The sequence below is a fragment of the Kogia breviceps genome, chromosome 2 (genome assembly GCF_026419965.1).
Source record: "Kogia breviceps isolate mKogBre1 chromosome 2, mKogBre1 haplotype 1, whole genome shotgun sequence".
NCBI lineage: Eukaryota > Metazoa > Chordata > Mammalia > Artiodactyla > Physeteridae > Kogia > Kogia breviceps.
In genome coordinates, this window is record NC_081311.1 from 28,624,353 (window position 1) to 28,638,465 (window position 14,113).

The following is a 14,113-nucleotide window of genomic DNA, read 5'->3' on the forward strand; positions in this document are numbered from 1 at the left end:
GTTCACTTCATAAAGCGAACCCTAAGATGAACTAGGGACTTCGGTGATTAGATGTATCAGTGCAGTTCAGCCTTAGTTTAAAAAAAAAAAGTCTTAAAAAGAATTAACACTCAGGGTAGATGTTTTGGGCAAAACCTGTTTCACTTTTATATATGTATACACATTATATATGTGTGTTTGTTGGACTGTGATGTAAAATGCTTTTTAGAATAAAAAAGTTGGCAGGTTACTGTACTTACACTGGCAAATAAAAGCACAAATTTAAAAAGAAAAAAAAAAAAAAAAAAAAAAAAAAAAAAAAAAAAACGATCTGGGAACGTTTTGAAAAAAAAAAAGTTGTTACCCAGAGGTCTTATGGCTTAGGGAGCTGGAGAAGCCACACTTGGGGTTTCATTTCACAGGTTACAAAGGCTGCAGTGGCATAGTGGCAGCAACAATAAACAGATGACTAGGTATAGAAATGACTGTTTTCAATGTCAGCCTGGTTTGGGGATGGGGGTGTTGGGGGGTGGTGGTGAGGGAGCTGGGAGAGGGTGGTAGGATCAGAGCGATAACTCACAGGGAGCTACAATGGTCTTAGTCAAGCTCACCTTCTTCAGTGGGACAATAAGCTCACAGATAATTATTTTATTATGTTTCAAAACTTAGACATATGTTACATATATTCCTTCATATGTATGAAGTATTACAGACAAAAAAACCTAGGACAACCTGAAAGTCTTCTCCAATCCACTTCAAATTGTAAAATTGCAAGCCCCAAAGAAATAGAAACTTAATTCTTTTCAAAGCATATTTATGAAGAATTAATTAAATATTATGCAGTGTACTAAGTGATAAAAGAGAAGCAATTTTTGATCTCTCTTACATAAGATCAGGATGCATTTGCTCACCTAAGAAGCAACCAAACCTTCCCTGTACTTCTTCCCTTTTTTCTAAACACGTTGATTACATTATCTGTGTGTGAGCTTTAAGATCAACTTTTTTTTTTCTTTTGGCTGCGTTGGGTCTTCGTGGCTGCACGTGGGCTTTCTCTAGTTGCGGTGAGCGGAGGCTACTTTTCGTTGCACTGCTCGGGCTTTTCACTGCGGTGGCTTCTCTTGTTGCGGAACACGGGCTCTAGACGCGCGGGCTTCAGTAGTTGTGGCACATGGGCTCAGTACTTGTGGCTCGCGGGCTGTAGAGTGCAGCCTCAGTAGTTGTGGCACACGGGCTTAGTTGCTCTGTGGCATGTGGGATCTTCCCGGACCAGGGCTCTAACCCATGTCCCCTGTGTTGGCAGGCGGATTCTTAACCACTACTGCACCACCAGGGAAGCCCCTAAAATTAACTTTTAATTGGAGCGGGAAGCTTCTGGGTTGGATTGAGCTCAAGAGGGAGAAAATTATTGCTCAAAAAATTGCCATTTTCACAACTCTGAGAAAATTGGTTTTCAAACTTCCTATAAAACCTTGTTACTGCTCCTTACTTGTCTGTAATGGGAACAGATAACTCAGCTCTTCCTTTCCTACAACTTTCTATCCTGGAAAATAACAAAGAGAAGAACCATTCATTGATATTTTAGTTTTCCTTCTGCATTAGTTTCCTGGGGCTGTCATAATGAAGTACCCAAAACTGGGTACAAACCTTAGGGCAACAGAACTTTGTTGTCTCACAGTTTTGGAGTCTAGAAGTCTGAGATCAAGATGTCCGTGAGGTTGGTTCCTTCTGAGAGCTGTGAGGGAGAATCTGTTTCATGTTTCTCTCCTAGCTTCCGGTGCTTTGCTGGCAATCTTTGTTGTTCCTTGGCTTGTAGATGTATCACCCAAATCTCTGATTCATGTTCACATGGCATTCTCTGTGTATATATGTCTCTGTGTCCAAATTCCCCTTTTTAGAAGCGTACAGTCATATTGGATTGGGCCCACCCTAATGATCTCATTTTAACTTGATTACCTCTGCAAAGACCCCATTTCCAAATAAGGTCATATTCACAGATACTGGGGGCCAGCGCATCAACATATTTTGAGGGGAAACAAACCCATACATAACACCTTCGTAAATGAAATGTCTGCTAAAATACTAGATAGCTTTCTGATCTAGTGATCTTTGAACAGTATAATACAGTGCTGAGGATTTGTGTCTAATGTTGTTGAAACATTTTCTGTTAACTATCAACTCAATATTTTGTCTAGTGTCTTAATCTTTAAACATTTAACTCATTGACAGATTGCAACAGCTCAAGCCCTTACTTTATCTTTTTTTTTTTTTCTGAGAAAGTTTTATTGTGCACAGAGGGTAAGGGCTCAGCCCTTGGCTGCCACCTTCTTCATGGCGGCCAGGGCATTGCTCAGCTCTTCTCTCTTCCTCTTGGTATGGATGTGTGTCCCCACCCTTTTCTTGACCAACTTGAGGGCCCGCTTGTCCTTGGAGACCTTGAGCAGCTCCATGGCCCGCCGCTCATAAGGGGTGAAGCAGCACACCTCCCGGATCATGTCGCGCACAAACTTGGTGTGCTTGGTGAGGCGCCAGCGGCGGCGTCTGTGCCTCGGCTTGCTCACGTCCTTGGTCACCTTGTGGCCCTTGTTGAGGCCCAAAGCCATGGGTAGCGCAGAGCCGTGGCTGCTGCTCTGCAATGGCAGCCGTGGCGGAAGGGCCTCCGATGCATGGAACTCTGGGATTTCTACCAACACGCAGGCGGCAAGTGCCAGAGAGGCCTCCTTACTTTAACATATTCATTCAATCCACATACCAGTTTTAGATGCCATTGTTCAGTCGCTAGAATGCAAAAATTAAAATAACTTAGTGCTCTTAAAGGTATGGATAAACAGCCATTCATTCTTTACCTGGAGGAGTGCAATGCTGTAACACTTTTGGAAAGTACTATATCTATGGACGTATAAACTGTAGAGACCTATTGAGGAATCTAGTTTACATAAACAGAAACAACCAACTATGTAATTATTCACCCATGCACATACTCGCCCCAGTGCAGTGGGAGTGGAGAGGGCATTGCTTCCTTGGAACAGTCCATGCCTGCAGGGATGCAGATGTGGTAAAGAGAAGTATATTTTTGAAAAAGATATTTACATAATGGTTATAGATTCTGAGCAAAGTGAGAAAAATAGGAAAGTATCACAGCTATCTCTTGTTGTGTAACAAACCACCCCAGACTCAGGGATGTAAAACAACAACCCCCCAGCCCCCACTTTTTTTTAATGCTCACGGATTCTGTGATCAAGAATTTGAACACGGCATAGTGGAAGGGGTTTTCTCTGATCCACAAGGCCTGGGGCCTTAGCAGACATCCAAATTTTTTTTTTTCCAAATAAAGCAGCTAAGGGTGATTCAAATAGCTGAGGGCTGAAATCATCTGGAGGCTTCCTCATTTACAAGTCTGGCTTCTGGGCAAGGATGACCCAAAGGCTGAGCTCAGCTGGGCCTGTCAACAGAGCATCTCCAAGTGGCCCGCCCATGTGGCTTGGGCTTCTCGCTGGTGCCTGGAGCCCAGGAGGGGGCATCCTGAGGGGGAGCATCTGGAGAGTGAGCATTCCAATCTGCAAAGCTTCTTCAGGCCAAATCTTAGAAAATAGAACCATTTTATTCATTGCAAGTAATTCCCAAAAGCCAACCCAAATCCAAATGGACAGGAATTAGGCTTCCCTTTTTGATGGGGACATGGTGGTGGTCACACTACAGAAGAGAATGAGGGACACGAGATGTTGTTGTGGTTCACTCTGGAAAACACAATCTGCCCACAACAAGCAGGTAGAAGAGGAAAGTATCACCTCTGCACTGATAAGGGAAAACTTGAAGAACAGAAGTTGAAGTGGGAGCCCAGTGGTTCTGCAGTGGGACATAGGATTAGAGAACCTTGTGCCTTGAGTCACAGACAACCCCGCACCAACGCTGAACTCGCCACATGGAGAAAAGAACAGACTGACTCTACTGTATGTGAGCTTCATGTGCGTATATGTGTACATTCCCAGGTTTAGACTCCCAAAAGCATTTCCGTTTCGGAATAGGGCAACAGAAGATGTCAGATTCTCCTCTGAAATAGATATTGTCAAGAGCCTTGACCTTAAACTTTTAACTGACAGCATCAGTGAATCAAAGCAGCCTTCACATAGCTCATTTATTGTAATCAGAACCTAGAAAATATATCGGCACTCTCTCCCGCCATCACATTTGCCTGGCATATACTCCAACACTGGAAGAATTCAACCATCTTCTTCTCTGTGCGTGTGTCCAGAAGATAAACACTGCTAGAGAAATTCTCTCAGTAATTACACTGGCTTCCCTTTAAATTAATACTTTAAACCTCAGTTAGACTCTTAATACCACACGTTCCTCTGATTGGCTCCCTTTTCCACTCTCAGAGACTCCTCATTCCTCCTATTAACACCCCCATTATACATTTCCTCTCTCAGAACCATTGTATCATAACTCATTGTAACAGCAGAAGTATCAGAAAGGAACTCTCCAGTTTCTTAACATTTTATCTATGGGTCTATCTGCCCCTGCACCCACATTCTCCTTTTTTTGTCTCCTGTTACAATTGAAAAAGTGTCCCTTTCTTGACAGGGAAAATTCCTACATGTGCCCTAGATCCTATAGCATCTCACCTTCCCAAGGATTTTACTTCTTTGGTAATGCCTTCTCCATCCCTGATTACCCATCTCTCTCTGCTTGTCTTGAAAGCCATTCCTCTCTCTTCCCGACTGGTCCTGGTTCCCTGTGCTATAGTTACTGCAAGCTGAAATTCCCACACTCTTTCAACAGCTGGCTCTGACTGGGATCAACCAAAGAGAGGCACTGGCAAGAGATTGAGGAGTGGAAGGAGAGCCAGAGGGCCCCCTCTGTCTGTGCCTCAGATAGCATCTCTTCCAAGAGCTGCATGTCCCGCCATAACTCCAGGGCCACTTTGGTTCCTGGTCAGGTAACCCCAGCCACTGAGCTCCTTTGTCCCTTCCATGGGGAGATAGTAGCAGTTTTCTGCTGTTGATAATTACCAGTCGTCTCGCCGTCCCTGGTTTGGCTTCTCGGTGTTTCCATCACCTTAAAACCAATTCCCTGGATTAATTTTCCTCGGTTTTAAATATTGAGAGAGGCTTCTCTTTTGCTGGTTGGACTGTGACTGATAAACTCACTCTCCAGTGAATCATTCCCAGGAGCTTGTGAATATTCCACAGCACTCTCCTCACAACTCCCTTCGGTTACTGTTCCAGGTTTCTTGCCCCTGACAACCAAACTTCTCTTAAGAGACATCCATAATGATGGAGTAATTCCCCTTTAGAAACCTATCTTGAGCGATAACACAAGATGTGGGAAAAATTATAAACAAGAGTGTTCATGGTAGTAATATTTTTAGAATCTGGCATATAGCCATTGTCAACCAAACAAAAAATGCACAGTGTGAGAGCTGTGAGTTCACTTTTGTTTGGGGACTTAATGAGGACTATAGCCCGGGAGACAGCGTCTCAGATAGCTCTGAGAAACTGCTCCAAAGAGACAGTGGGGGAGGTCAGTATATGTATGATTTGGTGAAGGGGGTATGTCCAATCAAGCACCCATCTCAGTAGAAGGCTGCTGCTAGTCACGAGCAACAGATGTCTCCCTAAATGATTTTATTGCTTTTCTAAGTATGAGGAAATGCAAGAAATTGAGTTCCTAAAGTTTTCTCCTGAAAATATCTAACTATCTGAAGGCCTGTTCTGTCAGTTTCCCCAGAGCACAAAGTGCCTCATTCCTGATCTCCCCCCTGAATTCCTTTCAGGGTCTGTTGAAGGTCAGTGACTGCAGTGGCCATTGACTTAATCCTTGTAGAGCTGGATGGCAAGTGACATGCTTTAGTTGGCACAGGATAGCAATAAAAATTTGTTAGATAAATGGAAGAATAAATGAAGAACAAAAAAAGGCAACATTTAAAAGTCTAATTAAGGAGGGCTTCCCTGGTGGCACAGTGGTTGAGAATCCGCCTGCCGATGCAGGGGTCACGGGTTCGTGCCCCGGTCCGGGAAGATCCCGCATGCCGCAGAGCGGCTGGGCCCGTGAGCCGTGGCCGCTGAGCCTGTGCGTCCGGAGCCTGTGCTCCGCAACGGGAGAGGCCACAACAGTGAGAGGCCCGCATACCGCAAAAAAAAAAAAAAAAAAAAAAAAAAAAAAAAGTCTAATTAAGGATTAAATAAAAATTTTACCAAACTTGTAATTGTTTTTGATTTAAAGGTGATGCAAAAACAGTTAAAAATTAAAAGAGATAAAAATAGTCCTAAAAAAAAAAAAAAAAAAAAAAAAAAAAAAAAAATAGTCCTAAAATCCAATAATGATAATGATGTTATTATTAATAATTATTATAAACAGATGTTACAATAATAATTGGAGTATTATTGAATTATTATTATAATAGCTATAATTATATAATATTAACTAATATTTATAAAATACTTCTTATGTGCCAGATACTGTGCTGGGGGTTTCTCATGTATTACCATATTCTGTTAACACAGTGGCCCCATGAAGAAAATATTTTTTATTTCCATTCAACAGATGAAAAGCTGAGGCAACAGAAGTTAAATAACTCACCCAAATTAGAAAGTTTTGGAGTAGAGATTTGAGTTCAATTTGCCTAACTCTAGAACCCAGAGCCACTAACCATAGTCTCAATACACTAACCTATTCTTAAATTTTTTTGTTTTTTAATTTTTTAATTGAAGTATAGTCGATGTAACATATTTATTTTTATGTTCCATCTCCCAGATGTTGTTCATATGCACACATATTTTACATAGTTGTAATTATAGTATAGACATATTTGTATACTGATTTTTCTTTTAAATATTAACATTTCTGCTATTTTTATGTAGTTTTCATAATCATCATTTTAACAATTGCTTACTTTTCCTAATACTGATTTACTATCATTGTATAATTATGCAAAAAATTACCCTATCATTAGCATTTAGATTGTTTACAAATTTCTTAAATCAGTATAAATGACATTGTAGTGTACACCTTTTTAACTTTTGCTTAATTATTTCTTTGTGTAAATTCTTAGGAAAGCAATTAATGGATCAAAGACAATTTTAATAGTTTTTGCTATAAATATTGCTTTAATTTCCAAAATAGGTCGTGATATGCAAAAAGGCAAAACAATGCACCAAATTTGCCACAAGCTTGATTGCTTTAGGTACAAATTTCTTTTTATGCTTGCTAATTTGGTAGATGTGAAATGAATATTTAAATTATTGTGTATTGAACATCTTCTGTGTTTAAGGTAAGAGATCATCATGTGTCACAGGAAATATTTGGAGAGATGCGCCAGTCACTTAACTACTAAGCAAAATCTAGTATAGGAAGTAACACAAGTAAACAAATTGCTGTAATACAAGGTAGAAAAGATAAATTGTATTAAAGCATCACGCAAGCCAATTCAGTTAAAGGAAGGCAAGATTACCTCCAGTAGAGGATAGGGAAGACTTCAAAGAGAAGGTTTTCAAGATGGCTCTTAAAGGAAAGCTAGAAACTCAACAAAGCAAATAGGGCGGGAGCAGACTTGTCAGCAAAAGGGAGAAAATGAACAAAATAAGGGTGCAAAACAATGTAGTTGCATTTAGTGAACAGCTGTGATTGGTCTATAAGCTCAGAGTTAGAGCCAAGGGAGAGAATGATGGAAATGTTTGAGGTTTTAAAGGTGTCAGAATGAGACTGGGGTGGGGAGGTGAGGTGGGGTAGAGGGACCCATTGAATGATTTTTAGCACCAGCCTAATTGTCCCTGTATTTGATTTTGAGTAACCTGGAAACTGTAGATTTAGAGGAGTGAAAGGGGAAACTGCTTTGAAGATGATTAGAACTTTTAAAATCTGTAAAAGTGTTAGAACCTGAAGTGTGGTAGCATAGTATGAATTGACAAGAAGGGACAGATGAGGAAGACATTTTGGAGGTGGAATCGACAGGATTTACCAAGTGCAGATGTATAGGGTGAAGGGCAAGAGGGATGTGAAGATGCCCTGAGGTTTGGATTTGGGGCACTAGGAAACTGGTGGTGCATTAAGGAAATTCAGGACACGTAACTGGTTTTGTACAGAGGAAGGAATGAAAAAACACTGGTGTGAACATACTGAGTTCCTTTGCTCCTGAGTTTCTTCTTGTTCAGATTAGCTAACATTAGCTGTAGTAAATTCAGAGGCGAATGGAAACATATATTCCCTATTGCTCTGCTTTCCAGTTGCTTATCCTTTAATAGAGAAAATCACAGGTAGAATTAAACCACAAGTTAGAAGAATATTAAGTGTAAAACAGACACTCAGGAAAGAGGTTTGTGAGAACACATGCCAGTCTTTACTATTTTTAACAAAACCAGACAGAGGTCCCTTCCCACACTTGGGAATGTTCTCTACCTGCCAATGATCCCGCCTCCTGACTCCATCACCCCTGCCCTCTGTTGATCAGAGCTTGGGTTTTATTTTCTTTGTGACAAATATTTCACCCAAACCACAGAATATGTTGTGCTCTTCAAAGGCCAGTTGCTAAATCCCTGATAAGGGGCACTGGCAACAGTGCAGGGTGGACACAAGAGATAAGCTTCAGGGAAAGTCGGACTCCATGATGCAAAATTCTTTCCTGCTCTTTGCTTCTTTTCCTAGGAATCTTTTTCAGTAATGGAAACAGGTGGAAACAAATGCGGCGCTTCTCCCTCATGACTCTGAGGAACTTTGGGATGGGGAAGAGGAGCCTCGAGGAGAGGGTCCAGGAGGAGGCCCAGTTTCTGGTCGAGGAGCTCAGGAAAACAGAGGGTGCGTTCCATTGACCATCCTTTGGGGCAAGGGGCTTCTACACACAGAGCTTCCCACCAAAGCTCCTCCTTTGGGAGGCACGCAATAGTCCACAGTCTGCTCTATGAGTCAGGGCATTGACTAGGAAAAAGGCGGCAGGAAGAAAATGACCCAAAACTGTTACTTAGGACTCACGAATCCCTTTGTTTGGATTCATCTCCCAACTTCGGCACTTACTGGATGTGTAAATTTGGACAAGTTACTTGACTTTTCTAAAACGCAGTTTCCTCCTGTGAAAAATGGGGCTAAACATCAAACCTCAGAATGAGGGTTAAATAATACAGTTTGCAAAACATTTACACAGTATCCAGCATGTATAATACTCCATATTACTTGTTGCTCTTTTGACTATTACAGTATTGCAAAACATTACAGTTTGCAAAACATTTACACAGTATCCAGCATGTATAATACTCTGTAATATTACCTGTTGCTCTTATGACTATTACAGTATTCATTGGAAAACATAATAATTAGTAGTAGTAGCAGCATAGTATAATACTATAGAGCATGCAGTACTAGTAGAAGATCCCTACATCCTAATTAGAAGAAGTTTAGGGAAAATAAAATATAGGTATCAATCTGAGCAAGAGGGAGGCCCTGTTCTTTTTTAAATATTTTTTATTTATTTTTTTGCGGGGGAGGCCCTGTTCTTGAAGCCCTAATGCAGGCTGTTGAAAATTCTAAATGTTAGAATTGGGGTTTTTTTTTTTTTTCTCACATCAGCTCAGCCCTTGGACCCTGTCTTCACCCTCTCCTGTGCTTCCTGCAACGTGATCTGCTCCATCCTCTTCAACGAGCGTTTCCACTATGACAATAAGATGTTACTCTCCCTGTTGAGTTTGTTAAATAAAAATTTTAATCGAATAAACTCTCCCTGGATCCAGGTAAAGCCAAGTCTGCGTCTGCCCTTGCAGTTGATCTCATGGGGGCACTGGGAGCCCATAGGCAGGGTAAAGGGCTGCGAGCTCCCCACCCTGCCCCATGAGCACATGCCAACACAAGCACTGTCACCTTCCCTCCTCGTGTGTCTTGTCGAGTGGATGAGTGCAGTGTCGCTTACCCCAGCACCTATGGAAGGCTGCCCTCTGCTTGCTTCTGTGAGTTGACTCCCACAAAAGAAGACATCACATTCCCAGTTGCTTACATTTCTTTTAAGGCCCCTACGCACATTCTCCCCCTCTCGACTCTGAGGTTGGCCGAGGGTGGTTGAGCAGGGAGATGGGAAGGGGCTGCTTTCATGTACGTGATGGTCACCCTCCCTTCTCTTCTGCTCGGAAGCTGGAGGAAGGGATTCTCCCTAGCCAGACCCCACAGAGGATTAGGTGCTCCACTTAGAAACACTGGTCTCTCTTCACAAACTGAATTGCTGATGTATTTTTTTTCTCATTTTAGATTTACAATCTATGGCCCAAACTCATAAAGCATCTCCCTGGAGAGCACAAAGCATTCTCAGAAAGGCTTAATGATGTTAAATATTTTATTCTGGAAAAAGTGAAGGAGCATCAAAAGTCCCTGGATCATAATAACCCTCGAGACTACATTGACTGTTTCCTCAGCAAGATGGAGCAGGTACTGTAAGTGACGTCTTTCCCTGATACTATATTTTATCAGTCCATGGAAATGCAGGAAAGCATAATCACACCATGTAGGTAATTCTTTTTTTTTTTTAATTTGGTTTTGCTGGGTCTTAGTTGCGGCAGGCAGACTCCTTAGTTGTGGCATGTGAACTCTTAGTTGCATCATGCATGTGGGATCTAGTTCCCTGACCAGGGATCGAACCCAGGCCCCCCGCATTGGAAGCTTGGAGTCTTAACCACTGTGCCACCAGGGAAGTCCCCATTTTGGTAATTCTTAATATTTTGATATCTTATGGCAATGGGGTACACTATTAACAGTAACAGAAATTTAAAAATAGTCCAAAGCCCTCTTTTTCCTTTGTATTTCTATTTACTTCCTACACTTGGATATTAGCATTTAATGAAGTGTTCTTGATACATATTTACAATAAGCTACATATATATACATAAATATGTATATATATATATGCATGTTTCTGAGCATATATTTATCTTGGGGTGGCTAAACACACATGCATCTTCTCTACACATTATTTACACATACACAGTCAGCCATTTTTGCCACAGTGCTTCCCCGGTAGCATGTCATACACCAATACATTATAAAAACTGGATTGTGTTTTCCCATAGAACGATCTTGTTATTTGAATCTGGTGATGGATAAAGGGTTCTAAAACAAATACATTATACATTAACCATGGATGGTATTAAACATATTGAATAGCAAGTATCACACAGCCACCAACCCTCAGAACATCACTGACATAAAATACCAGCATGAGTGTCCATGAGAACATCAGTAGAAAAACAGTCAAGACTGTGACAAACAATAGATTGTAAAAAGAAGATATTTAAATGTATATACACATATAACAGCTTAAAATCTGAAAATAATTCTTTGAGCCCTATAAAATTAACCTCATTTATGCCAAATTTCCCCAGATATATATATATATATATAAACAAAAGAAAAACACCACTCAAGTATATCATAAATGTGCAAGTTATAGCAAACAATAATAACTCGTTTAGTCTTCTTAATCTCTAGGAGGGCTGATTTGGAAAGCTTGATTTCCTTAGAAAACATGTTGAAGGAAGGCATGTTGATGCCCTTTTTTCTTCTCAGAAATTTCCCTGGGGTCAGTAGAGTCATTCAAGCTCATTCCACTTATCAACAATGTATATCGAAATAGCTTCTTCATTCTGATGGAAAAGTTTGTTGTTGGCTCTCAGAGGACTAGATGTTTGTCTGGAAAAGAGAAAAAAAAATAGCCAGGTTTTTAATTCAATCATTTAAAGATTTTATTTAGCACCAACTCTGTATCAGTCATGGTAAAGGGTAAAGGGAATAAAATGATGAATCAGATACTACCCTGTAATTTTCTTTCATAACACTTATTGTAGTTTAACAAAATATTTATTTAATTTACCTCTATATTCTCCACTACACTGTATACTCCAAAGGGCTGGAGTATTGTCGATTTTTCACGCTTTGTATCACCAGCAACTAGCACAATGTCTAAAATATTGTAGATGCACATAAATATTTATTGAAATAATTAATTAATTAATTAACAAAGATACAGTCCTTGACTTAATGGAGCTTACAGTCTAGTGCAAAGATCATCAAAACAAACAGTAACAATGAAGTGCTAATAGAGGAAGTATAAGATTGTTATGGGAGAATGTGGCAGGAACACTAATGCTAGTCTAATTCGAGTCAGTAAGGGACTTCTAAACCAAGGCCCAGTGGATACATCCCTGCTCACATAGGTGAACAATTGAGCTGAGAGCTGAAAGGTGAGTAGGGATTATCTGCATAAAAGTAGCAAAGAAAAATATGCCAAGCAGAGGAACAAGATGTGCAAAGGCCCTGAGGCAGAGGGAAGCTTGGGGATATGAGGGATAGACAGAAGGTCAGTGTGGCTGGAAAGGAGGCAGCATGGGAGAGTGGTGGGAGAGAAGCTGAAACAGCAAGAGGTCAGCAGGCAGACCATTCATGCAGGGCCTGGCAGGACACATTAATTAGTTTAGCTTTTATCCTAATATCAGTGGAAATCGTTTGCAGGGTCTAAGCACTGTGTAAAGGATGACCATATTTGTGATGTGGAGAACAGATTGTAGAGGTCAACAGTGGATGCAAGGAGAACAGCTAGGAGTTCTAGCTGTTCTAGTAAATTTCCTGGTAGCAGAGCCTAAAATGGGGATTTGTGTGGAAGTGATTTATTAAGGGAGTGCTATCAGGAGAAACTTCTATGTATGTGAATGAGAGAAACAGGATAAGGAAGGGGAAAAATTAAAAACAGATGTGGTTTCAGGTGAAGCCTAGTCTCTACCTGATCCTACAGGGGACTCTAGAGTATAAATTGCACTGCAGAGTTTGTCCTTCCCTGGGGCAACGGAGCTGGGCTTTTGTACTCTTGCACCTATCAGTCATTGGTCACAGGCAGCCCCATGGGGGTGGTCTGGGAGACTGATTCCCTCCCAGGCTTCTCTTGTCATTGTGGCTCCAGTGTCCAAGGGACTCCAGAGAAAGTTGCAGGTGTGAGCCAAAGCAGCTGTGAGGTAGGTTATCAGAACCAGTAAAAGGGATCTGAGCAGGGCACCAATAGCATTTTCTGTATGAGATGATTGCACTGGCCCAAGGTAAAGAAGATGGCCAAGGGTACTGGTGGTGGAAATGAAGAGACGTGGGTAGATTTGAGATACTTTTAGGAGGTAAAATTAACAGTCTTGGTGGTGAGTTGGAAAATGCAAGAGATGAGGAGCTGTGTTCCTGGCTTGCCTAACTGGATGGAAGCTGGGGCCATTCACCAATACAGGAAACACTGGAAAGGGACCACGGACAATTGTTAGCATGCATACCAAAGCCTTGAGATCCTCTGAAAGAGTCTAAAGGAAGGAACAAAAGAAAGTTGATATGCCAACGTCTGGATTTCAACCATTCCTTCCTCTCCCCTCCACATCTATTTTTCCTTTAAGATAACTATCAATAGAATATGGGTAGAAACTTCTGAAGCATTTCTGCTTTCCTGTAAGTTTTGTTGCATTATGTTTTAATCTCTAAACCTTACTACATAACAGATTTGGGTGTGTTAAGAATTAAACAAAATGGCGGAGTTCATTCTACTTAGCTAAATTACAGAGTTAGAACATAAATAGAAGATATGCTGATATTTCCACTTTCTCCCTCACTCTCTTCCCAAGCAAAGATTTTTAAAAACCTACTGGACTTTCTGTTGTGAGGGAGTTATTTAAAATGCTCAGTATTCCAGATCAAGGCAGTAAGAACTATAGGTAGAAAGTGGCAATGTGCCTAAAAACTTGGACATCCATATGCAGGAATCATCCCATTTTGAAATGAACAGGAGAGACATGACATGGTATAAAGAAACAGAGTTAAGAAAAACTTGATTCAGAGCTTTAAAAGTAAAGCTAATAGTTAAAAGAAGTGCTCTAATACTTTTCTTAAATTTAAAAACAGTGGTATTAAAAGCCCACCAAAAATTAATCAGCAATGAAAATAACTTAATTATAGTGAAAAATAGAGATTTTATTAGCTTAACTAATTTATATATATTAATAATTTATTCAACAAATTCTTAGTGCCAGCTATTATGCCAAGGGTTGGGGATACATCAACGAAGAAGATTTAATCCCTATTATTTTTAGTATAGTAATTGTAAAATAGAAAGCTCAGAGATTGGTTCAAGATGGCAGAGTAG

At 40.6% G+C, this 14,113-nt stretch overlaps 1 protein-coding gene across 1 annotated transcript in view; it reads left to right on the plus strand.

Annotated features, from left to right (window-relative positions):
* LOC131751223 (cytochrome P450 2C23-like) overlaps positions 1-14,113 on the plus strand; it is a 32,635-nt gene that overhangs the window by 3,962 nt on the left and 14,560 nt on the right. The window contains exons 3-5 of the mRNA XM_059054727.2: positions 8,620-8,769; positions 9,535-9,695; positions 10,204-10,380. Coding sequence (XP_058910710.1) covers positions 8,620-8,769; positions 9,535-9,695; positions 10,204-10,380 — 488 coding nt within the window. The remainder of the gene's footprint in view (positions 1-8,619; positions 8,770-9,534; positions 9,696-10,203; positions 10,381-14,113) is intronic.